The sequence below is a fragment of the Oryzias latipes genome, chromosome 21, assembly GCF_053564925.1.
Source record: "Oryzias latipes strain Hd-rR chromosome 21, Olatipes_Hd-rR_3.1".
NCBI classification, from domain to species: domain Eukaryota; kingdom Metazoa; phylum Chordata; class Actinopteri; order Beloniformes; family Adrianichthyidae; genus Oryzias; species Oryzias latipes.
This window is the reverse complement of record NC_136257.1, coordinates 25,244,121-25,270,717: the sequence shown is the minus strand read 5'-3', so window position 1 is coordinate 25,270,717 and position 26,597 is coordinate 25,244,121. Positions and strand designations below refer to the sequence as shown.

At 39.8% G+C, this 26,597-nt stretch overlaps 1 protein-coding gene across 1 annotated transcript; it reads right to left on the bottom strand.

Annotated features, from left to right (window-relative positions):
• Nucleotides 1-1,108: 1,108 nt before the first annotated feature.
• On the bottom strand, nt 1,109-26,597 carry agps (alkylglycerone phosphate synthase). The gene is made up of 20 exons (XM_023950668.2): nt 26,342-26,597; nt 24,269-24,358; nt 23,415-23,505; nt 23,200-23,320; nt 23,016-23,090; nt 22,023-22,094; nt 21,206-21,285; nt 19,470-19,550; nt 18,094-18,219; nt 17,738-17,846; nt 12,760-12,887; nt 11,687-11,738; nt 10,302-10,378; nt 10,103-10,215; nt 8,680-8,749; nt 7,995-8,056; nt 7,187-7,276; nt 6,234-6,333; nt 6,048-6,105; nt 1,109-2,574 (listed from the first exon to the last, which is right to left on the bottom strand). The coding sequence occupies exons 1-20, from the start codon at nt 26,524-26,526 to the stop codon at nt 2,453-2,455; spliced, it is 1,902 nt and encodes a 633-aa protein (XP_023806436.1). The 5' UTR covers nt 26,527-26,597; the 3' UTR covers nt 1,109-2,452.

The following is a 26,597-nucleotide window of genomic DNA, read 5'->3' as shown; positions in this document are numbered from 1 at the left end:
GTTGCAAAACGAAACAAAAATACAAAACTCTTCATACAACACTATAAAATATTTGTGCAGGTAACAGTATGACCTTTATGAAGTTGCAGTCTGCATTTATGTTAGCTTTAGGTCAGATATGTCGTTTTTTTTCTAGATGTTTGACCATTTTCCCAGCTTTGTCCTTCTTAGAAAAGCTTAACCCTAAAAAGGGAAAATTTGTGAATTCTCATAGCAAACTGCAGTGTGCCAGACAACTCACAGAACAAATGAGATGTACACTAATGTGTGCAATACTCCTAAAAAATATATTTTTGTGAATAAAAACATAACAAAACAAGCATAATCCATGGGGCTCTTAGGGGACAACCTTAGCTGAATGTTGTGTATCTTTTCCCCATTCAACTGTAGTTTTTAAAACAGTTAAGCTGAAAGAGTAAAAAGAGCATGGGGCATTCAAAGCCACTCCTCAACTAAATACATGGTAGATCCACTTGAATGAGCACCTGCAACTTGAGGCTCCGGTGCCACGTGTGGCTGTTTATCCTGTCATTGTCACTCCATGGTTTTGAAGAAACATGCTAATAGAAAAAAAAATAAAAAGAACGACGATGGACCTTAGTCAAAATGATATAAAATGCCATGTTCGACTATTGCATTTTTAATTTGAGCAAATCTGCTGCAGCAGGATGATTTTATTTGACTCAGGATGGATTTTATTTTGAAAGGAACTGGCATGTGCTGCTGTCTACAGCAAAATATAAAAATAAATATACTAATATTGTTCATATTTAAAAGCTGCATTTTCTAAAAGAATGGCTTAATGGTCACAAGAATAAATAAAGTGTATTTTTCTGAATAAAGTGAGACTACGCAGCTTTTGGTGCGTATTAACCAGAAGGAAATGGAGTAAATGAGTCTTTTGGTTTTAAACAAAACATTTTATTAACCAATAAACTTTTTAATGACTTATTTGTGTATGAATTACAGGTTAATTTTTTCATACGTATTTTGTATACATTATTAAAATCCGTCAGAACTTCTGATCTAATCGCACAACCTGATTTTAAGCCACAGTAGGTCACTTGTTTTCTACGCCAAACGTGAAGGAAAAAGTCAACAACTGTGATATTTTTATTAGATTTATTGCACAAACAGCATCGACAAAAATGTTTTAGATGTTACTATGTCATTAAGAAAAGTGGAAAACTTTGGGGGGGAAAGAAAAGCTCAATCTGAACATTCAAAAGCTCTCATGTTTGTCAAGACAGCAGAAAAAGACCTTCTGTTTGGATGGACACTTTTGACCTCAAGGACATAAAACAGTCCTGGAAGGAAGTGAAGAAAATATGAGGATGTAAAGGAGAAACTATCATCACCTGTATCAAAATGAATCACATTTGAGAACCCATTCAAAAAACCTTTACATTTTACAAACGTTAAACAACTCGATTCTTGGAGGCCCTGAGGATTTTCTTGACTTGTTTTTGGGTGGGTGGGGGGACTCCAATTGAACAATAAAACATCAGGAACAAGTAGAACGTGATATTGGGAGCTAACCAGAAAGATTTAGCACATGTAACAGTCAGGAATATTTACATTTGAGAGTTTTGAAGATATGCTAGAAAAAAAATGGAACAGTGTGGAAGGCAGGTTTACAGATTTCTGTGCAAGTACTACAGGATGAAACATTTACAGAATGTTTGCATGATCCGATGAATTGTCTTTGGTACATCGTGAGCACCGCAATCCAGAGGCCTTAAACTGAACACACATCTTTTCTAAAACATTTTAAATAACCCTCCTGACTTCAGGGTCTCTGTTACAAACCGTGGAAGGTAGACACTCTGCATACAAAAACGGAATGACGCACCTTCTCTTCTCAATCAAACTTCAGGCAGCGGGTGGAAGGGTTTGGAGGACGGAGGCACGCACAAACACTCCAGAAACAAGTCTCTTATGGCAACTGGTCAGTACAGCAGGAAGGCATGAACAGACAAAACGGGAGGAAAACTTTCAAGACTGTTTTTCTTGTACTCGCCGCACACGAGTGCGCACTGGAAGGAAAGGCAGACGAAAGCTTTTGAAAGGCACGGAGCTTCAGAAAGCGCATTCATGAGGAATTTATCCGCTAAAGAAGTGCCAGATAAACACACTCACATGGTGTGGGGGTGGGCACGAAAGGAGAGGAAAACAAACTATTTTTACAATGTTGGCAAGAATGTATGGGAGGCAGTTAAAAAGTAAATGTAGGTTTGGATGCATCATGGTGCATCATGGGTAAGGAAGCTGATTGCAACAGCAAAATAAATTCAATATAAATTACTCGCAAAAAAAAGTTAAGGTGAATGTTTTAATGGCACCAAAGGATATTGGATGGAACAACGATGAAGTCCATTTTAGATTCACACTTAGTAACCGTTGCTTTAGATGCACACGCGACGCTTTTAGAAAAGAGGTGCAACAAGAGCGCTTAGAGAAGGTTTCTGCTGCCGAAGATGTTATTTGGGTCCACGTAGTCCTTAACGGACTGGAGCATCCCCATGCCAACGCTGGAGACGGTCTCTCTCATCCACTCCTTCCGAAGTTTCCCCACTAAATGACAGAAGGAAGAAAAAAAGAAATAAATACGCAGAGGAAGACGACTGAGGGGGAGAAATAGAGGAATCGGCACGGCTGATTGCTCTGCAGGCCACTGGGAGCCAATCAATCTTGTGAGAGTGAGTGAATAAACAGAGGGTGATAAATGCTTTTATTCAGAGAGGAGAAATGTTTTGCATGGCATGATTTATGGAGCTCAGCAGACTATCAAACTCATTAGGCTCTGTGTGTTCCCAGAGGAGGGGCCGGCTGCAGCGGTCCGTCCTCGCTCTTGGGATCCGCCGCTACCCTCTAAATCTTCTCCTCCAGAGCCGCTGAGCTCTTTGCTCCGTCTCCTTGTGCACACGAGTGCAGCCCTCCATTTGAACCATGAGTGTGCTTAGATGTCCTGAGTGCTGTTCTGTGCCCTGACAACTGCCTGGTCAACCAAAAGTTGGCAGATCGGGAGAAATCCTCCGTCAGAGTGGTTTTTGGCGTGCGTGAGGAGAGCCTCTTCTGCTGGTTAACTCACCAGCTGCCTGGCCAGACATTTGCCACAGCGTCTGTGCCCGACAGCAGAGCCATGAGCCGCAGAACTTTGGTGAAAGAGGCGGACAAACCTCAGGCGTGTTAAACAAAAAAAAATGTAAATGCTTCCATATTTTCCTTTACTCTGCGTGCTTGAGCTATTATTATGGGTTATTTAAACGGTGGTGCTGTCCATTTCTATATTCGCGTTGCCTTAGAAAGGTGGCTGAACAGGATGAACACTAATCAATTCAAGACTGTTGGCAAGAAAGAACGTCTACCTAATGATCTCAGATCCAAAGCACATAACAGTAATTTCTTTAACTATAAATTCGCTCCAAAGACCAAGTCGCAGCAAAAATCCATAATAAAGATGTCAAAATGTTATTTAACAGTCAACTAAAGTCTTTATATCACTTCAAATAGCTTGATCCATTAAATTCTTTATCGTCTGTGTCGCTTTGGAACAATTTCGCTAAGCCCGCCGTAGAACTGAGCGGCACTTCTTCTGCAATGTCGGCAGCAGCAAATACTGACCCTCACCTACAGTGCCGTCTAGCAGTTGTGGCCATTTTTTATTTTTTCTTCACATCATATATAAGTCGCACCCGAGTGTAAGTCGCAACCAAACAATGTGTTTATATAAAAAAAAAAAAAAAAAAAAAAAGGGGGGCAACTTATACTCCAAAAAGTCTGCCAACTTTTGCTTGTAAAATTATTAACACTGGGGAGTTGTGCTCAGGTGGGGTACAAACTTTAAAAATTAATTTTAAAAACATCAATAAAATTCAACTTCTGACTAATTTTAAGTAGTTAATCAAAAACAAGGTGTTGTCAAGCTACATTTTAAATTCTTTTTCCTGCAGTTCAGGTTTTTAAAAACTGGTAAAAAGATTTTAAAATTTGGATGCAATCCTTCACAAATTGACATGATTAGCTCTTATTAATAAAATAGTAAATGTTTGAGTTGACTTTGACTTTAGATTCTGTCATGCAACGTAAAAAAGTTTTTTTCTTGGGAAGAAAAAAAGTGTTTACAGGTGCTGCTCAGTGAGTAAACACTTCAAACCAGCAGCGTAATCGCTTCTGATTGGATACAAGCAGCTGAAAACAGGAGGTCAGATGACCAGAGAACTTTCTTTTCCTGTCCCACTTTATTCTTTTGGCATCAACACCAGAGAGCCCCTTTAATGACGGAGAACGATCAGGGAAAGGGCCACCTTGATGCGTTACAGCGCCAAGTTTTCAGAGCTCAGCCAGGAGCCCCAGACAGGGGGGGGGGATCTGCCATAAGGACAGCGAGACCCATCTCCCGACAAAAACTGGGCAGACACTGCGGTCACCAGGGACACAAAAACACCCAGATGGTGACGCAGCGACCAATCAGCTGCTGCCCAATAACTAAGGAGGTCCTCTGCTCTCTGCTGCCACCTCTTCCTCCTCACTCCTTCCTCCCTGTCCCACCTCCATCCCTCCCTCTTCTCAGTATAAGGAGAGAAAACAGAAGGTGCTGGGACTGCATCATTGCCCCCATCACTGTGATAATTTACACATCTATCTTGTCATATTCTCTCTTTTTTTTTGTTTGCAGTTGCAATCAATCTCTGCAGGTCTGGTCTGCTCAACTGAGACATGCAAGGCAGTGCAGGTACTCATTCCAAGACCAGCGCTTGCTTCAGCCGAGTGATATTTATCTTGTGTGGAAAAGCTTGGGGAAGTTCAAAGCCGGAAGGGAACTTCACTAAATCAGGTCGCCCTCTGCGTCTCCTGAGTGCACTGACCCGTGTGGACGTGGGCGCCCCCGTGCAGCAGAGAAGGCAGAGGGGCTGAGCGGAGCCTCGACTCCTCCACATGCTGCTCTCCAGCCTCTGTGACAAATGGGGGTCAGGACGTGACAGGTGACGGCCCTGTGTCCCCGTGATACGACAGGAGCTTCGGCTCCAGTGTGGGGTTGATAGATGGAGGACGCTGCTTGTGATTGATATTTAACAACTACTCATCCCTACAACAATAGTGACCTAGTTCAAGAGTGGGGTAATCTGGCTCTTTGAACAAACCTGTAAATCTAAAATGTTTAAGGTTTTTATTTGGGGGGGGGGGGTCAGTTCATAAACGGAGGCGGCAGAGGAGAGTCCCACAGAGAAAAGGGTCAGAGAGCCTTTTCACTCCCACACAGCACAACCCTGGCCTGCTGTAAATACAGGGCCATAAAAATGTATATTTTCTCTGGTGCCCTCCTACCTCTCCATCCCTCACTACATCTGTTTTGTTTGATACCCAAAACCCAACAAAACAAGCTCCATTTGTCAAGCACTGATTGTGGGCAGACAAACCGGCCTGTCTGCTCCCAGATAGCAAGCCCCGCTGTTATTAATCACAATTACAGAGTGGGCCTCACACACTGGAGCTGCATCAATATCCCCTCCTCTCCCCGCGCTGCTCGGGGTGGCCGGGCCACCGTTTGGAGGTCAGCATACAGCCGGCGATAACGGCAGCATCATTTACCCCAAACCCGCTGCCTCCTTTTTATTAGCAATCTTTTAATTTTGAACCCTTCCCCGCCTCCAGGAAAAAAAATTGTGATTTAATATCGCAGCTGATTCAGTGCATACTGTTCTTGACACATGTGATGAATAGCCTGAAGTGATGTATGAAAACAGCGAGGCGGATGGCAATATAGATAAGGGCGGGCGTTTCGGTTAGCCCTGATGGGGGCCAAAAGTGTTGTTTCACGGCCCTCCCTGGCTCAGGTTTCATTTGTTCATTTGGTCACTACTGAACTGAACAAAAGGGCCAAGTTCAAACAGATTCAGGGCTTTTTGGGGAGTGAAGCTCCAGCAAGATGAGGTCTACATCTCAGAGGAGATGCAGATGTGCTGATCCGTTTAGTTTTTGCTTTTGTGAAACACAAACAGCTTTGTTAGTGTGCAACAACTCCTAAAATTCACAGCTTTTGGTACCTCCGTGGTGATGTGACAAGCTCCCCCCGTTGGCAAGGATCTCCTCTCTAGCTGCATGCTGGGAAAACAAAAAGAAAACTTTAAAGTACTCCTCATTTAATGAGAGTATTTGCTGGCAGAAGTTTTGTAGGACATTGAGAGAACAAAAAGATTGGATAAAACCAATAAAAGGAAAGCTGAAGATACCTCCACTTGTTCATACACGTGAACCGGATCGCTGAGTCCCCTGTAGTTGAAGGCGAAGTAAAAGTAGACACAGGCTCCGGCGTCGTACGTCTGAGTCACCCTGCAAACAAGACTTGTTTAAACAAGCAACAAAGGCTCTCGAAGAGAAACTTGACAGCACTCAAAGAGGAGCCATTTCTTTGAGGGGTTCATTTAGGAAGTTTTGACTTTTCTGATAACCAACAAGAGGAAACTATGTTTAATAGGGAAATCTGATCAGACTTTAAAACAGAGAATTCTTTAAATTATCTTAGGTAAATTCATGGGATTTCAACAAAAGCATCTCCTCCAGTTTGCGTGTCGCCTCTGTGGCCTCGTTCCCTGTGGAGCAGCGCGGTGCAGAGCCCTTGTTCATTTGACATGGCCCATCACCTGGCACTCTGACTGTTCTAGAGGTTAAATGGACAAATCAATCATGTGACAGCGCACAGCCGGGAAATGAATGGCTGCAGCATAATCAGGCCGAGGTGTAATCTGTCCGCAATCTGTGAGCGGCGGCCTGGTGCACCTCAACCGCTTCACCGTCTGTCTGTCTCGCTGTCCATCCGTCTGTCTGGAGGGCCAACTCAATTCAAATTTTAAATGAAGAAAGTACATCTCTTTGAACAAAAAAACTACTGAGAATTTTGATAGGAAAATCTTGTTTTAATCATTTCAATTTGCAGAAAGTGTTATTGGTTGATGGGCAGAAACAAATTTCGTGTTTGGAAGATCTTATTTCAATAAACACCAAAAAAATGTTACAAAACGAGCAAAAAATAAGAGTCATACCAATGCATTGACTAATCAACACACTAAATTTAAAGGAGAAGTCAGGCTGCACAATAACTACATCTTATTTTTGTGCCAAAAACCAGATCTAAATGCAGACAACTCAACAAACACAATAAAAATTGTTTTTGTTTTTTTGTTACCTGCAAGTGGATAAAGGTGGAAACTGAACTCCTTTGTCTTTACACTCATGAATGATGCGTGCCTTCACATTCCTGCAAATATCTAACACCCTGAAAACAAATGAACAATTATTTAAAAATATATATATATCAATCTGTTAAAACAAGAATCTAATAAAATTTCACATCACTTGTGAGGGAAACACATTGTAAGAATCAATTAAACTGAGGTACAAAATTATTAAAATTCAGGATAAAAGCAGGAGGAGGCGACAGACGGACAAACGTGACAACCACTGTGCAAGAGATTCCCACTGGTGTGGAAATAGCCGCCAGTCGTAAGCATGTGCAGCCGTGTGTAGCGTGTGGAGGATGGGAAGGAGGATGGGTAATGAGCCAGGCACATATGCTCGCCTCGGTGCCTGATCTTTTGGTCTCCCCCGTCAGGCATGTTACACAACAGGGAGCTGCACATGCTCCTGTTTGTTGTGATAATAAAAACATGTCGACAGTGTGGATCGCACGAAATGAATGTGGGCTGCGTTTGCGACTCAAACATCACACGGTCCTCACGCAGAGCGCTCTGCAATGGCCCTGTGTCCTCTGATATACGTGTGTGTGTCAGCAACGCTGTAAAGCTTCCATCAGCAGCGTCGTTTAACGGAGGGAGAAAGCAGACGCAGGGTAGAAATAAAAAAATGTAAAAAAGAAAAAAAAGGAGGGGGGGGGCCAGGCGGAGGACTCTCAAGGCAGGAAAGTGGGTGGTGGGTAAAGAATGCCGCATTAAAATTTAACAGGAAAAAGCCTGAGCTCATTTCAGTGCACTTACCTGTCCCAAGGCACCGAGGTTTCAAAGGACTCTCCGATCACAAAGTAGTCCATTCCCAAGTCCTGCATGGATAAAAGCCCATTAAATCAGAAAGCTGCGATGTTTAGATCTTTTTCACATTCAGATGTATTATCAGAAATTATTAAAATGACTAACAAAAAACAAATGATATTATCCATCCGTCATTTTTAGCAGATATGTTGAATACGTTTATGGTACAGTAGAAAAAAAAGAAGAATTCAAAACCTATTCCTAACTGTCTTTTATTCAAAAAACATGAGGAAAAAAGTAAATTTATTAGCACATTTACTAAGTCTTACTTTTTCTAAACGTTTTATTTAATTACAATGAATCTAGTTTTGGTATATCTTGGATTACAATAGACCACAAAGCTTCCATTCATGACAACAAAAGGTGTACCCCCTTTTTGGTAATTTGTTACTGAGACTCCTAAAGAGCTCTGTAACTGAACTGACCGAAGTCAACTCTCTGTTGTTGGTCTGTCGGCAGCTCATGTGCTCTCCTTCCAACGCCTGTGCCCAGATCCAATCAAAGACCTCCTGAGGTCATATTCTGTAATCTTTCGTCATTGCTCACTATCCTATCTGCTGTCAGCCTCCAATGCCCCTGCCTGCCCCACCTGTCTGTCAGCTCAGGGAAAGCAAAAGCCAGAGGAGTGACCCACCCGGAGATAAGCAATGACGAAGGTCAACATGTAGCCCCTCTGCCCATTGTCCTCTCCAGCTGCCAGGCCCCTGGAAACACACAGCAGGGTTAATATTTAACATCTCCTTTCTTCCAGCTTTGATTCTCGGACCGCTCCTCTTTAAAACAGCTGTCGAGGAGCCTGTCAGTCCCACAATGTACGGATCAATGCTGCTGTGTTCCAAGCATCGCCACAGGTCAGCCACACATCTATCACCTGCGGCGGGTAATCACATATTCATTCACCATCCAAACTAATCAGGCCGAGCTCATTAGAAAATCACTATATTGATTTTCCACCCTTCTTAATGTTTCCCAACACCAGGAGAAAACATTCCTCATCAAACCCTACCAAACTAATCCATCACTGACACTTGAGCTTTTGAGTGATTGTGTTTTCAAGAAGCAAAGCAGAGACGCAAAAGATGCTGCAAGTAACTGACACGCTTCTTTTGCATTCAACTCTTTTACAGACTAAAGCTGTTAAGCATATCTGGGCTTTGAGCTAAAAAGTAATTTTTTGAGAGATTTTATTTTAAAAGTTTTGGTCTTTAAAAATAAAAACAGTTTACACTGATATACAATACATGAAAATAAAATGTCTAGATTTTCTATATATATAAAAATATATATTTAATATACTTTTTTTTTTAGCTTTCAAAAATATTGCTGACAGTACAATTTTGTTGCCATCATTTGCCATGACATTAAAGCTCAACTTGTGTTAAAATAAACTTTTTGGGTGAGAATTAAAGCAAAGATTAAATTAAATTAGCATCATCCCTCAAATATTCATGTTTTCTGCTTTAGTGCATTAATAACAAAGACACATACATGCTGATGGAGTTGCTTTTGAATATTTTTTGTGAAAACTTTCCCAAATTATAAGATAGAGAGGAAAAGGAGAACAACAGGAAAGCCCAACAAACTGGTAGCTATTCCTAACTTTAACACCAATCTAAGAAAAGGTTGAGTAAAAGTTAAAAAAATGCCTTCAAGTCTTGTTTTTTTTAATCACTCTGGAATTTTTTTCACAGGCACAACAGGTTCTCGTGGTCTAAAAAAAAGGATATGCCAAACAAGTTGAAACCAAATTAGGCCTGAAACAATTCAGTAATTAAAGTAAAAAGAAAAATGTGTTTAAATCAGAAACTAATAAGGACCCGCCGCTCGTCCTGATATTAAATGTCCCTGTGATGACAAATTAAAAGGTAACTGTAAAACATAAGCACAATAAAAGACAGAATAATTCATTCCGACTAAAAATTTTAAAAGGTTTCAGAAAAGAAAAACAGTAGCAGTGCTTCCTTTAAAAGTGAATTCCTTATAGTTCTTATTTGAGTCACTTCAGTTAGAAACAAACCTCCTTACATGAAGCTTTGCACAATCCAAAAGATTCTCACCCAAACTTTGCAGCAATGTCATAAACCTGCTTCTCGTGCTGCAGGACCTTCTCACGGTTTCCTTCAAACAGCAGGGTGGCCACACACAAGCGGTTAGGGTCAAACCCTTTAAACTGCAAAAAAAAAAAAAAAAAAAATCATGTATTTTTTAAATTAACTGGGGCAAAAAAATGTCTGAAAAATGTGTTTTATCTGTTACCTTGGTGATGTAAAATTTTTTCAATCCATCTAGAAAGGAAGTGAAAATGGAGGAAACCTGAGGTTTCAGGGCATGACCTGTGGAAAACATCAAGTTAAAGTTGTCAGGACTGAGGAAGAAGTGGTGGTAATGGCCCTCAAATGCTTGGTAAAGCGCAGTCTGGGAATCAAACGGAAGATGGAAATATAAATGGCAACTTTAGAGCAAAATTACAAGTGGCCAGAAACTGCCATCGACAGCCTCTATAAATCAGAGAGTTTCCGAAGAGAAGTAAGGTTGACGCGGTGAAATCAGTCTTCCTCACCCTCACTTTTTTGATTTATTCTTGATCGGACGCACAAAAGCGCCTGTGGACATGTGAAAATGAGGGGCTGGGGGCAGTGGGATGGTTATCAATCACAGCGGGGAAGTCACGGGTGATGTCGTTGAGACTTAACAGTTCATTTATTTCCCCCCATGCTCATGTCTCTTCATCCCTTAGTGTCCTATTTGTTTCCATTGCAAAATTTGATTGCAGGTCTTAAGGTCTCTCACAGCCATCATGCAATAATTGATTAAATGCTGAAAATTCATAGAGGCTAAATGAAGCCAACCCTCACCATAATCTTATTTTTAACTCATCCCTCTCAGTTTTCCTTTTTTACCAGAACACGGTAAGGCAAATTATTTTATTTACAAGTATGATTGTGATATATTTTGGTTTAAAATATGCAAAGCCCTAAATTATGCAGGATAATTAAAACATAAACATATTTATTTACTCGACAATAAATTCAAAAGAAAGAATAAACCCTAAATAATTCAGGTTTGGATGAAGAAGGTTATACAAATAAAGAATAAAAACATCACAATGGTCACTTTCTCTTTCTTACTTAATGTTAAGAAATGCCTACTCTATGAAACGTGGAAATGTAGGGGAGATAATGAGATCCCCGGGGATCTAGGAACTTTACAGGCATCCCTGGCAATGCAAGATGCATTCCACTAGACCTCAAAAACAACGCCATAAAAGTAAAACCTAACAAGCACTTAATTTTCTACAGTGTTATTTTTCAATGTGTCTGCACTTTTCATCTTTGCACATGTAAATGCAGCACACATAAATAATACATAGGAATCAGTGTTACAGTTTAGTGCAGGGGAGCAGCAGATTGTTGGTTGCTGTTAAATTTGAAAAGATGAGAGAGGAAAAAACAAAATAAATGAACACAAGCTTCATTTCTCTGTTTCTTACAAGCCAACCACGTGCCACACATCTGACAAAAGACTATGTTTATGCCGACGCTTGGGACAGGGAGCGGCTTTATGCTTCCTAAAAATAGAGCTCTCTTCACTTTAAGACATTGATTTTAGAAGGAGTGGTTACAAAATCATAGGAAACTTACCAAACTTAAACTGTTCATTATCCATGAGCCTTATCGACGCCGGGGCACATCTCTGGGAAATTAAAAAAAAAAAGTAATTAAAATAAACTTTACTCATAGAAAACAACGTTGCATGTTCCAAAAAAAAAAGAAGTAAAGTAATAAAAAAAAAAAGAAGTGAAATGAATTTAGAAGTATCTAAACACCCATTCTGATGTGTTTTTAACATGTTCTTGTACCGTTTTTCTGCTGTTAGAGGACACATTTAAAGAAAATTAAGCTTAAAATTGCATTATAGAGTATTTCTTTATTTAAATCATTGTGAAACGTAACGTTTTCGTTACTAGATCTGTGTACGTTTTTGTTCTCTAACTAGCTGACATCTGGCTTAAAACTGTACGGCTAAACAGCTCTGACACTGCTCGCCATTTTTGTTGCACTGCAGAGTTAGGTTTGGGGTTTGAGGGGCTGTAAGCTAAAGGGAGAGCATGTAAATATAGAACTCTCAGTCACGGGTTATGAGAGGGGGAGCAGGGTTGCCCCTTGCCAACAGTCACGTCCACAATCCAGAGGTCAATTTCTAAGAAACTCTTGCCGCGCTACAGAAACTATGTCTAAAAAGAGTTTTTTGGTTTGGCTAAAAACGTCAATCATAATGAAAAGACCACTGGGAACACTTACAATAGATCAAAAGATGATCAGAATGGGTCTTTAAATAATTTTTAGCGCCCTATGGTCTCAAAACTTTTTTAAACATTTTTTATAATTACCGGTAAATATGATCCAAAACGTTTTACAACGTTGTTAAATTATTGGGCTGTGGAGTTTCCGACAAAACAACTTTGGGCTTGGTTTAAAAACACATAACAAGTAACTAATCCATCCTGAACCAGTGGAAAAATCTAAGTACTAATTAAAGACTTAAGAGTTTTTGGAGCATCAAAATTGAAAAGACTCGTCAAACAGCTGTGACAGGTTTTATATCCTTGTCAGCAGAAATGTGTACAGTACAAAAAAACAAAACGTATGTTCTCTGTCAGTTTTTCAAGAATGTTCTGTTCTCTCCATTGACAGGAGGATTTGAAATATCATACCTGTCTGGCAACCTCTCGAAGACACGCAACTCCCTGCTCAAAGTTAGGAAACACCACCGACCCGTATTTCTGATACTCTGGCACAGGACGAATCTTCATAGTTACTTCAGTAATCACACCCAGGGTTCCTGTGGACAGAAAGGGAGTAGGAGTAAAAGAAAAAAGGAAACAAAAAACAATGCCTCTTCAAACAGTTTACATGCCCTGAGCCTGTTGGAACATTTTACAGGGCTCTGGTACATATCCTGAGGTCAAATGGTTGACCTTTGACTCACATTTCCCAGCAGTTCAGGTTCCCTACAACATGGCAAGACAGCTGAGATTCATCAGTGTAATAGCAAGAGGAAATAAAACAAGGCACTATGAAAGGATCCGAGGCCAACAGCAGCAACTCAAGCACAGGTACAAGGAAACTCCAGGCTGACACGGTGACCCTGAAAGCTGTCAACCACAAGCGCCTAAAAGACTCAGAGAAAGCATGCTGGCATCTTTCAAAGCTCACAGTAAACTAAAGCAACACAATGACGTTGCTTTAATGCAGATCCTTGATCAATCTTCAAAGCAAAACATGTGAGCCGCAAATGTTTATCCCTGAAAACACAGCAACAAATGAAAACAAGCTGAGACTAAGAGCAACCATAGGGAGAATGTTTACGGCTGTTACCGTAAGCATTTCACACTGTTGGCTTTATGTATATGCCATATTACTAGCAGATGAATGACGGCATTGCTTGGACACTTCTTATGAAGAAAGCTTTTTTTTTTCTTTTTTAGGTTCTTGGCAGAGCGAGCAATGTGACTCATTTGTTGGGGATTTACTTTTCACACATGCACCACAGGCCAAAACTGTTTTAAACATTACGCGGAGGATGAGAATATAAACGCCCACAGATGGACGGGCTAGATGGTGTAAAGCTCAGTTTACTAGATTCACTCAACATTCAAAGCTCCTCTCTGATCTGATCTACTGTGAAAGTGTTCTCAGTGGTCTGTTAATTATGATTATACCCTTTTTAGACAAATTAAAAAGCCTGCGTCATTTTTAAGACAGTTTCTGTAAAGCTGCAATAGTTTATTACAAATTTGCCCCAGAGTTGTGGGCGTAACCATTGATGCAGAATAAGCCTTCCCAGACTACCCATGGTCCCTTTGTTTACACTCTCTCCTGCTATCTTACAGCCCCTTATGCCCCGACCTTAATATTACAAAAAAATAAAATGTCGAACAATATCGGAGCTATCCAGCCATACAGTTCTGAGCCAGATGGCAGCCCAGACACGGAAAACAAAGACGTACATGGATCTAATTGTCTGCAAGTGGATGCATCAGAATCGAGCGAAGCAGGGAGCTTGTGGTCTGCCGATTGTAGTTTCTTCCTAACAACTACAAACTTTTTCAAACTGGATTTATTTCGTCTGCTCCTGTTTCACAATTTAAAATAAAGAAACAGTCAGAAATGCTGTTTTAATTCTAATTTTCTATTTGTCCTTTGTCATGTGAAAAAGGCTACAAGATCATGTAAAGCACAAAAAGCAAAATTTTTGCCGAGGACTAGGGAGCGTAGAAGCCACTATCCAGGATGAAACATCCAAGATGCATGAGTACATCAAGCTCAAGGCCCCAACTGACAGTGTGCTCAGTGAATGTCTCAGGCAATGGAGAGCAGAGGATACAGTGCTGGAGGACAGATCCTCATGGGAGGACAAACCCCTGCATGGGATGTACCACCGGACCATAACTGAAGTGGCTGATATCACGAAGTCCTACCAATGGCTAGAAAGGGCTGGCCTACAGGACAGCACTGAAGCGCTCATCCTGGCAGCTCAGGATCAAGCCCTGAGTACCAGAACAATAGAGGCTCAGATCTACCACACCAGACAAGACCCAAGGTGTAGGCTATGCAAAGAGGCCCCTGAAACAATCCAATACATAACTGCATGGTGTAAGATGCTGGCACGGAAAGCATACATGGAGCGCCACAATCAAGTGGCTGGAATAATATACAGGAACATGTGTGCAGAATATGGACTGGAAACCCCAAGGTCAAAATGGGAAAACACCCCCGAAGGTGGTAGAGAATGAGAGGGGAAAGATCCTGTGGGACTTCCAGATCCAGACTGATAGGTTGGTAATGGCGAACCAACCAGACATTATAGTGGTGGATAAAGAACAGAGGAAAGCTGTTGTGGTGGATGTGGCAGTGCCAAGTGACGGAAACATCAGGAAGAAGGAACATGAGAAAGCCTGGAAAGTGACAGTGGTGCCTGTGGTAATTGGAGCACTCGGGGCAGTAACCCCCAAGCTGGAGGAGTGGCTACAACAGATACCTGGAATGATGTCAGACCTCTCAGTCCAGAAAAGCGCAGTGCTAGGAACAGCTAAGATACTGCACAGGACCCTCAAGCTCCCAGGCCTCTGGTAGAGCTTGTGTGAGTAACCACCCACGGAAGGGTGAGAGGGGCTTTTTTATAAATATCTATATATATATATATAGATAGATATATATACACAGTATATATATGAAGGGATCTTTTAGCATTCAAAAGCTATACTAAGCAAAAGTAAAAATTCAAATTATTAATTGTAAACAAATTCATACACTTCATCACAAACATGTTATTTTAAAGTTGCCATTTATAGATTTATGCCTACTATAAAGACTTAATCTGCTCACTTTGGACTTTTATAGGGACATCTAACAAACGGCACACGACGCACGCTGCTCTCTAGTGGCCTACAGGAAAATGAGTTTATTTATTCGTTTCATTGAGGAAAGGCAGGTTACTGCAGGCCAGCAGTAACCTGCCTTTATCTATGAGATCCGGCTGTGACGGGATTTAGCAGTGCCACCAGCCTCGCTGGTGAAAGGCATATGCATAATTAATGGATGTGACTGAGGAAGAGAGATTGGGAGGAGCCAGATTTTTCTAGAATGAAGTGGGGGTGGGGAAGTAAGCAGGAAAATGCACTAAATGCAACCAGTCAGGGCTTAGGCCACCGTTATCTGCAGCAGTGGAATCTGTATGGGAGGCTCACTAAGCGTTTTAATCGTAACCATTAAATAAACAAAGCTTGCACTGAATACATATTTTTAGTTAGCTGCGAATATTCGCGTCAATCGTTCTTTACGCTGCTAGAAGCTTGTTGCAGTCACCCTTCTTTAAGGTCAGAGAGACAAATGGAGTCGGAGAATAAGAAGCTTGAGGGCTCCACAGCAGTTTTGCACAAAATGGATGTTTTTCACTTAAAATGCAGAGCATAGTTGAGGTTTTTTAAAGCAACTCTTTCCTGTAGCTGATGTGGTCGACTGTCAGGCTGCAGGATGGAGATTTTTTGTGTTGTGTAGGCAGACAATTATAATGAGAACATGTGGTTGTGTGACCTTTGAGCTGCACAGCTCTCCCAGCAGACCAGGAAAGACATGCATGTGTGTCCTAGTTCTGCTTTGCACACTGATCTCAGCAGCAGAATCATCTCTTATTCAATAACCTGAATTACAAACCAGTTGGGGGGGGGACTTTATACATAAAAGAAATGCTAGCTGAATGAATAATATTTGGTATTAAACTTTTTAAAGATGTCACTTGGATTTAACAAAACCTTTTGGTGCATAAATGTGTTCAAAACAATGTAAATTTGCAGAAGTAGGTTTAAAAAAGATGTTTAAATCTACTTACCCTGGTTTTCAATACATCTACTTATATTTTTAAAAATGTAAAATGTATCATACTCTGAATAAAGTCATTTACTGAATAAAGTTATATTAAAAAGACATGTTTACAAGCTGCAGCAACAGGAATCGTTCTTTTTATGGGTATATTCTTAATAATATGGTCATATGGGCTGACAATGTGATCACACTGCCACTCTCTTGTGGCAACATAACCATTGTCTTGATTGTCTTAATTAGGATTTATTTCATATGGAAATTACCATAAGGCTTGGGAGATTCGTTTTATAGTTTGAGTAAAGGTTTGTAGTGATTCCTGGAGAAATAAATTCTGAAAAAGCTGATCAAAATCTTTAGAAAAAACATGTACCGGTTAATCTTCCAATGTTTGTTGTTAAAAATATATAGTCTTAATTAAAAGAAAAAGCTAGGCATACTCATTAAAATAATATGTCCTTAAATATGAACTTATTCCAGCTAAGATGTTAAGAAATGCTCTTCACACAGCAATGTGGTAATGGAGAAATGAAACTCATTATTGTGTACGTTTAAACTGTTACAAAAGGTTGTGTAAGCAATGGAATATTTTTTATGAACAAACGCTAAAGCATTTTTCAATTATGAGAAGACAAGAAAACCATCTTTGGCAATCCTGTCAAATTAGCACATTTTCTTCAGATTACCAGCTAAATGCTTATTAATCCATTTAGCATTATTACTAAAGAAACAAAATTTTAGTAAATTAACAATTAAGTTTATGCAAAGTGTCAATATAAAGTGCGTCATGTGTGACTGCTTAACGTAAACCTGATTAGCCTTCATGCAATCATTAAAGAAATATGAATAAAAAGTTTGGTCTCTTCCTTTAATTGAATCGCTTTCATTGAGCACAAATTGAAATGTTTGCTGCTGTTCCAGATCAGTCAGGGAGCAGATTATTAAGCTTTGCTTGCCAATAGGGTTTGCATCCCCAGCTGTTTAACACAGCAATGCCAAAAGTTCAACTCCATCAGTGTTTAAGGGAAAACAAGCATATGGCAGCATCTGCGCTAGCAGCTACAAGGACAGGGCACTGCAGACAGAGTGGAGCAGACGTGCATCGGTTAATTTCCAACACTCCTCCCGATCCCTTTTCTACCAAAGCTAGTTAATAAGTAAGGAGTACGCAGCCTGAGAACTGTCCTGATGTTACTGTTTTATCTGAATGACCTTACAGACCTGAGCGGGAATCAACACAAAGTGTACACGACTGTGAGTGCGGACACATGCCATTGAGTATTGAAATCACATGAGTGAGAGGGAGCTAACCTTCTGAGCCCATGATGAAATGGTGGATGTCTGGCCCCGTGGACATGCGCGGCCCCTGACAGCTCTTTTCAATCACACCTTGTGGAGTCACCATCTTAATGCGGATTACCTATTTAGACAGAGCGCAGCAAAGCAACAAGTAATGATACTAAATCTTTTCAGACCAAATTAGTCTCAAAAGATTGATTACAAAAATGGTGTATGATGGCAATATTGATGCACGTATTAATTAGCAGTCTGAAAGGGTCTAGAAAACTGCTGATGATATTCTCTCTAATTGCTGTGTAGTAACTTGTTCGCTTTAATTGGGTGAGTGGATCAAACACAGTACGGTAGAACGGAGCGAATTAACTCACCAGGTCCTCGATGTTGCCATAGATGTTCTTCTTCATCCCTGATGCCCTTGTTGCTACCCAGCCACCCAGGGAGCTGAACTCCATGGAGTCTGGCTCATGTCCTGTACAGTAGCCGCTCTCATTAAGCTGGGATGAAAGGGAAGACAGCATGTGTTTGTTAGGGGAGAAAAAGTTAGGAAATAAACAAACATTAAAGTAAATAAGTTAAATATATAGCAAATACAAAAAAATAAAAATAAATGATGGAGGGAATGAAGGCGATAAAAATCCCATCCTGCATCTTATGGCTATAGATATACAGTATTCCCTCACTATATCACAGTTCATCTTTTGCGGCCTCGCTGTTATGTGGATTTTTTTCAGTGCAATATTGCTTTTGTTTTAACAGCACACTGCGTTCTCATTGGCTGGATCAATCCATTTCTCCCGTGCGCGATACATGCAGCTCATTAAATCTACATAAATCTTCATTGCAATCAGATCTTTGTTTTCATTCTATATTATTCATACTGGACTTATTTTTCCAGAGAGGTTTGAATTTTGAGAGTTCAAAATGAGAGAAAAGTTTGAAAATGTTCATGTCTGTCTGAGAAAAGTGGCTGAATTGTGTCAGGAGGGGTTTTACAGCCTTAAAACATCTGTAACCCTACTTCACGGATTTCACCGCGTTATTTATGGAACGCATTCCCTGCGGTAAACAAGACTGTACTGAGATAGCCAAGATAGGAAAAAATGGCACAAACAACTTTTATCCTACACTAAAAGCTCATTTCTTTATTCAATTTTAATGATTTAAGCTGGTTTTATTGTTGCATGCTCTCCTATAGAAATCTAATTCATTGAACAGGATAGTCTATGTGGCTTTATGTGAAACAGAGCCTTTATAACAAGGTGTAGAGAGACTTTTACATACTTACATACATACTTATTAGTTTAGGAGTTTAAGGTTTAGGAGAACATCGATTATTCTAAATCCCTAATTCTGAAGGGTTGTTATAATAATAAAAGCCTTTTAAGTATGACAGCATAACACTGCTTAAAAGAGCACAAAAGTTAGTTTCAGCACATTCTCCTCTGTAAATCAGTTTATAATGTCGACCCATCTGCTCTGTCAACTGGGCCCAGTCTGAATGCAGAGGTGGAGTCTGCTTTACATGCAGCTCACGCATTCCTCAACATCAAACACCCGCTCCCTCTCCATTTTTCTGAATTAGCTTGATGGTGCCATCTGCTCATAGCCACCATCTCCTCTCCCCCATCTCAACCTCCTTCCCAAAGCCTCTGAGATCCACCGAACAAAGAGTACCAAGGTGAAAAGTGGGAAAAGACGTGGAGGAATGATTAGACTGCTCGAGTTTATGGTTGTGCTTGCTTACCAAGTTCTCCAGATCTTGACCGATGATTCCAGCCTCTATGTGGGCAGTCAGGTTTTTCTCGTCAATCCAGAGAATGCGGTTCTACAACACAAACAACATGTCTGCAGAAGCCAAACATAAATGCTTTATGTCTTAAAGAAACATGATACCGTTTGTTTGATTTGAAGGATAAAACTGCCTCTCCCGCACAACTTTTTTATATTTTCTCACAAAACTTTGAAAGGTTAATTGTATGCAGGGCCACTACAGGAAAAAAGGCCTACAGTCAGCTTCCTTCAGGTTAACATTTAACTCCAAATGTTTGCTTCTGGTTTAGTTCACTGAGCACACGGTTCACCCATATCCTCAGGAGGTCGTGTCATAAGTGCCATCAATTATTCTCCAGTGGTAATAAACTTTATGGTCCTCTCGCATTGCTGCTTTCAAGTCTTTTCGTAGGGACCATCTCACCTCCGACCCCGACAGAAAACCCAACACTGATGTCTGTGTCACCAAACCTGGTGACTGGCAGCACCAATGATAGCCAGTATATCACCTCTTTTGGATCAAAGGACTGCAGGGCACTGGTGACCAGTTTATATTCCACCTAGTGAAACACTATCATAGTGATGCTGGCCTGCTTGACATTCTGGTCAAATAAATTGCTGAAGCAACACTTTAGTATTCAAATGACAGCCACTTTTTTTTTTACAAGCTTCAAAATGTGTCTCGAGTGTGAACATTTTTTTAGCTGAACTTCTGTAAGGCAACATTGAATTAGGTTTTATGCAGCACGTACGACTATTTGTGCACATAAAGAGTAATTTGAACGAAACAAAAGGTCCGTTTAACCGAACATAAAAAGACAGGAAACCTTAAGGTACATTCAAAAATAAAAACTCAGTGCTAAGTGTTTGGAGACAATCAGATGCGAGAAGTGATTATGCAGTCACACATTCAGAGACTGTCAAATTTGAATTTGATCAGTTAAAAAGAATTATTTCAGTGCTTATCATCACTGAAAAACTGAAAGTGAACTATATAGAAGTGGTCTGCAGCTTGAGCAGTCAAATAATTAAAAGCTTTTTTCATTCACGACTTACTAACATGTTTTTTATTAAACTTGTCTTGCCCGGTAGCTAAGCAAACAGGTAAGAGCTAACGGTCTCTTGTGTTGGACAGATTTTACTGCTACAATAGGGGGTTATAAAATTTTTTATTCATAAGGTATATATTTGTATAAACCCCTTTTGTATTTGAGGCTAAACTTTATATCAAATACATTTATAAAAAACCTCACCTTTATTAAAGGAAGGCTTTAAGTGACAAACTCGGTAAGCCGGCATTTTATTGAAACACATCTGACCGTGTTCATCGATGTGTTTCATGTATTTTTACACGTCAGTTTCTTTCTATGGAACAAGATATAGGCAGTACTGGGTAAAAAAAAATAGTTGCATATCTAAGAAGTGTTTACCAAAAACTCAACTCTGCAAAGTACCGGTTTGCTAAACGATTTGTCAGCTGTTCTGATGTGTGATGTAAAAGGGCCAAAGAAAAACAGGCCAATGCTGACAACCAAAAGGACATGACCTCCCGCTCTAAATTAAGTTACACAAATCTCTTACATCCTCTGATCAATAAATCAATTTCCCATGATTCCATGCTGGAATATAGACACTGAAGTCCAATAAAATGGCTTCGTCAAGCTATAATCACAGATGTACTGTGATTGAAAACCCTTCGAGTTCACACACCATCTGGGAGGTATCCAAGGAGATAATGGAACGAGTCTCCTCTGGGGGGCACTCAAGAGCACTAGACACACTGGTCCCTCCTGCAAGAAAAAAATAAAATCAGATTACTGATCTGAGAATTTAGACAGTTAAATTATGATAATTAAAAAAAACAAGGTCGAAATTAATTACAGAAGATACGTTTATCAAAGTGCCAAGTGAATGCTTTGAACAGCTGCCATTTTTGCATGTTTAGGACTAAAATGTGTAGAAGAAATAAATAAATGATAAAAAGTAAAGTGTGAAGTTTATGCCTTTTTTTTCTCTTCAAGAGTTCAAATCTGCCAATACGGAAAAACGAAAGAAAAATATAAATTTTAAAAAATCAAGAATTAATTCATATCTTTTCAGCTACATTTTGTGGCTTTATTAATTTAGGAGCATTTGCTCAAAAAAATATTCAAAGCGTTGTCAAAATTACTCAAGAATACCAAGATGAAAAGGCTATGTAAAAAAAAAAACTTTTATTGCAATATAGCTGGTAAATTACATTCAGTTTTACCAAAGGTGTTACATTTAGGAGGACTTCTAAAAAGATCTCTTTAAACTGTGATATTTTTTTATGGATCTCTGTACATAATAGGGAGAAGGGAGGTTTTTAACTTTAACATCTTGTTAGATGATTTAAAATTATGAATGATGTTGTGTTTATTAAGCTCTTCTGTTAATTATAAAATCCTGCAAGAACGTTTTTAACGTTTGACATGACTGTTGTCTCTTCGTGCAAATTATTTGAACTCATTAAACTGGGACAAAAGCTTTGAAGCTTCATGCTTACCTCCATATGGTATTAAGCAAACATTGTGTTTGCACGCCAGCTCCACAATTTTCACAACATCACTGTGACAGTCTGAAGAGAAAAAGAAGGTTGTTAATGAGAGGTAAATCCATTTTGTTCTTTTTTATTATCAAATGATATGCAACTATGTTTTCTTACTGTGGAAAATACTAAGAAACTCAAGGGGAATTAAAAAACAAACATTCACTGAATACTGTCTTTGCCATTACAGCAGGGGGAGCAGCAGAGCGGTTTGGGAGCTGCTGATTCTCCCTGCAGCCTTTTGCAAGGCAGAGTCTGATTGACTGAAGCTTCACTCTCTTGGGTGGGGCATCAATACAGATGCCTTTTAACCAATGACAGAGCAGAAATCCATGCACACTGGAGAGGTGAAGCAGCAACATCCACCCACACTGATAGGTTTCACATGCCTCCAGTACTTTAAAAAGCAGCGATTCTTCAAATCAAATGAAACACACACATTTGGACTTCTGGCTGCAGAGTAAAAATCCTTCAGCGTCATAAAATCAAATCAATGCTACTTACACTTTAACATTTCCAATGGACATTTGGCAAATACATGTATTTGCAGGGTCGCAACCTTAAAATGGTGCTTACATGGGAAAAAAAAGATGTGCTTAGACTTTCTTGATGATTTGCTGCCTAATTAGAAGGTTGCTAATCAGCTTTCAACCAGCAGTCAACACTCATTTGTATGATAAAATAGCCCAAGTCATAACAAGGGAAAAGCAATCTCACAATCATAACTCATAGGTGTAGCACGCAGGTCCACACTGAGGAGTGTTGGGTGTCAACCCTCCTCCCTCTGACGCTTCTTATTAAGCTTCCTCTCATACATATTAATATCCCTGCGTCGGCAGAGATTAACCCTTTAAATCATCTAAACCAGAAGGAGGGTGAATTAAACAGCGTTGAAGTAGAAAGACAGACGGGCTCAGGGAGGGGAGAGATTCTGGGCTGGAGAGAACTCACTTGGCCATACCACCATGTCTGGAACACGGCCGATTTTCCCCTCTCTCAAAGCAAAGATCTCATGCAAACAGTGACCTGGAGAGAAAAAAAGAAAAGTGCTAATCACAAATGCTTTCCATCTTTCAACACAAACTTGTGCTTTAAAATAAAACTACAAAACACCAGCCTCCGTTTGCTTCCTTACCATGAGCACGAAACACTCTGTCCTCTGCGTCGGCAGAAAAGGGAACACCTGTGGATTTGAGTTCCTCCACAAAGGCCTCATTTAAAGTGGGAGGTGGTACTGCACTGCTGTTCAGTGCAGGCTGAAACACACAGACATAAACTTTGCTGATTGGTTTTATTGTGGCAAGGGGCTTCTTATACGTGACACAATTGAAAGACATGGACTGTACTCACTGTTGCAGCAGCTTTGTGCTGCAGAGTGGCCCCAAATGTGTTTTCCATCCAATCTTTAAGACCGGGGATAATCATACCACTAAGTTTGTACCTGGATTCAATAGAGGGGGAAAAAGGTCAACAAGGTGACAGATAAAAAAAGTAAAAAGATCTTAATTTTCAACTTTGCTGTCTTATTTGAAAAGGCAGATCTATAAGAGAGAAAACAGTTTCTGTAAAAAGCAGGTAGGTTTTAGTTGAGGTGGGGAAACTGTTGCTTGCCAGCATTTGAACAAAAGGAAGCCATTAGTGATGTAACTTCCTGTTTAGTTCATTCCTCAAAGTACATCCTGACACATGCTTTGTCGATTCCTGTTGTTGAAAATCTGTCCGGTTTTTAGTCCACATTACAAAAGATGCACAAATGTTCAGCTGCTCCTGCCATGTGACACAAAGATAAGGTGTAAGAAGCCTCATTGTTTGTGCTATTTGAAACCAATGACCATTTTTTTTCTTTGCTGCAGCTAAGTATTGTCTTTTCACCAAGTGAGTTATTCCTGAATGGAAGGAAAAACAGGTCATGTTAATGAGCAGGAGTTTGGGCCGGCTTGGAAAAAGCCAGCGACCCCGTCACAGATGACAATGAACAGTTTAAATGCCGAACACTAGGTGGCAGAAGCAGCACATTGTTGTGAGCGTAGGCTGGAGAAGGATGAAAAGTTATTTTAAATGCTGTGGACTGTGAAAAACATCAATGCATAACTCCACTTTCAGATGCCAGCAAATAAAGAAACTGGAGAAGCTAAACAGTGAGTAAGACAGGAATTAGAGTCTTTGAAAATGAAAAAATGAATAGTTTTAACGAGTGACATTACCTTTTGCCAGTAAATTCAGCTTGACCTTTCTTATTGTAGACAAATTTTGAGTCACTGTAACCCCAGCCATTCCACTTCATTATCTCTTGCCTACAGAAAAAGAAATAATGGAGCAGGTTGGAACAAGAATTTGTAATCTTAGATTGGCGGAGAACAATAGAAGAAAAGGTTACAAATACAGAAGCGAAGGCTACTTCCAATATTTTTTAATAATGTGAAGTTAAAGTGGCTTTGTCAATTCCTTCCAAGTAATAACAGGAGGACAAAGAAGGAATAAACCACAGAAATAAACTGACAGGCAAATATAAATACAACTAAATTTATCATTCTTCAAAGTTCATTAGGGCGCTGATATTATTTCCATATTTATAAGGCAGGGCTGGCTGAAATTTAAATCAAGACACATGTTTGAGAATTGCTGCACAAGGCTTAAAGAATTTCCTACGCAGTTATACATTCAATTTATCAATGCCACTTTTCTATCATTATTAGGTTCAGATTTGTGTGGTGAGCAACAATATTTGAGCATGATCTAAACCCCCAAGAAAACCAAATTACATCTGTTAATCCATTACAAGTTTTACTTTGGAAAATACCTGCTCTAAACAGAGAACAGCAGGTCTCTGTAGTGAACTAAATGAGTGATTAATCACTCTGAAACATATAAATCAAGTTGATGGGATTTAGAGAAATCTAAGCCAATGGAGCTTAGCAATCTCCTACAGAAAAAAGGAAGACATTACGAGATACAAAAACCATCTTTACCATATAATAAACTTGTGAGAAACTTTTAAAACCCAAGTTTGAATAAACTAGTAGTATCTGTTCAGACAAATTGGTATAGACACAGCATTCCAAGACATTAAATCCTTGCAGCCTAAATCTGTTGCAACATGCTGCTGTACTGCTTTTTTGAGTCCTAAAAAACAGTTTGAAATTAAAGTTGTGTTTTAGTCACACAAAAGAATACTTGAGAATGCATATTTTTAAGCAGCAAAATTCGTCATCTTCCACCTGAATTTAATACAAATGTGAAAGTCAAAAATGTGAAAGCTGCAATTCTTCCAGGACTAAATCAAGCATATTTTGACAAGAACAATAAAAAAGAAAACGTAATTGCAAATACTGAAACTATAAAACCTGCATATCATGGTATCTAAATAGAAAGCAGATCCGGAACTGAAATCAAAACTGTAAATGAAACTAAACAAAAGTGGAATTACTGGAATATTCACTTGTTGCCGTCTTAGCCACTTTAACAGTTCATTTGAATCATAGTATTCAAAAAAAAGTGAGGGTTAAATCAAAATCTAATTTGAATAAAAATATTTTCCATTCAAGGATGGATGGCACTGCCACACGGATGATTACAAAAGGGTGGTGCTTGTTGTACCAGTTGATGGTTAAACTGTCAGACAGTAGATGTTGTCACCACATTGTGATGACTTGGGAATGAATAGAGCTAGCTTGTAATAGGTTGAAAGTCACGCCACTTATTCTGACCAATCAGCTCACAGGGTACATTTAACTGATTTGTACTTGTACTTTTTCCAAATATCAAAAACTATAACAGTATTAAATTAGTTTAGACCTTTTACATGTTCTACTTAAGTTCAAATACATAAAGTTATTAATCATAAACTACGACGAAAACGTCCATTTCCTGTTAAATTACTTTGAGAAAAGAGTTCTCAGTGCATCCCAAAAAAAACCAGTAGCCACTGTGTTGAGATCCTCGTCAATACTGAAAAAATCTCAGCAGGCAAACTCAGCTTTAGACTCAAAGCTTCACAGAGAACTAACTTTCTGAAAGTCGACCACACCAACCTCCAAACCGCACCCACTCTTAGGAAATGAATGGCTACTTTGTAGCCGGGGACAGTTAGCTAACATGCTATCCACTTTCACTGCTTTAACGTTTAAAATGTTCCAAAGTGAACAATGCGGTACTTTTCTACGATGCTGAACACAAACGCGACTTGTTTACTGTATTATATGCAATGGTTTGTCAGAATAAGAAGCAAAAGCGGCAGAGGATGAACCCTGTTCCACCGCTCCATCACAGCCTTGTACCTCCTCCTGGGTACCGTCCTCTTCTCGCTGGAGACAAATGGCTTGCTCCCCTGGCCTTTGCAGTCCACGGCTAAGACGGCGGTGTTACTGCCACTTGGTCTCTGTAGATGCCCGGCAATTACACTAAGTCTGTGCTGTGCAGCCATTTGCCTGTCGGAACCGCCGCCACAGCTGTTGGACGCCATGCTGCTTCCGTGTTTGTGAAAGGAAGATCCATGGGAGCCTGTCAGAGGTCAACTCAATGATGCGTTCTTAA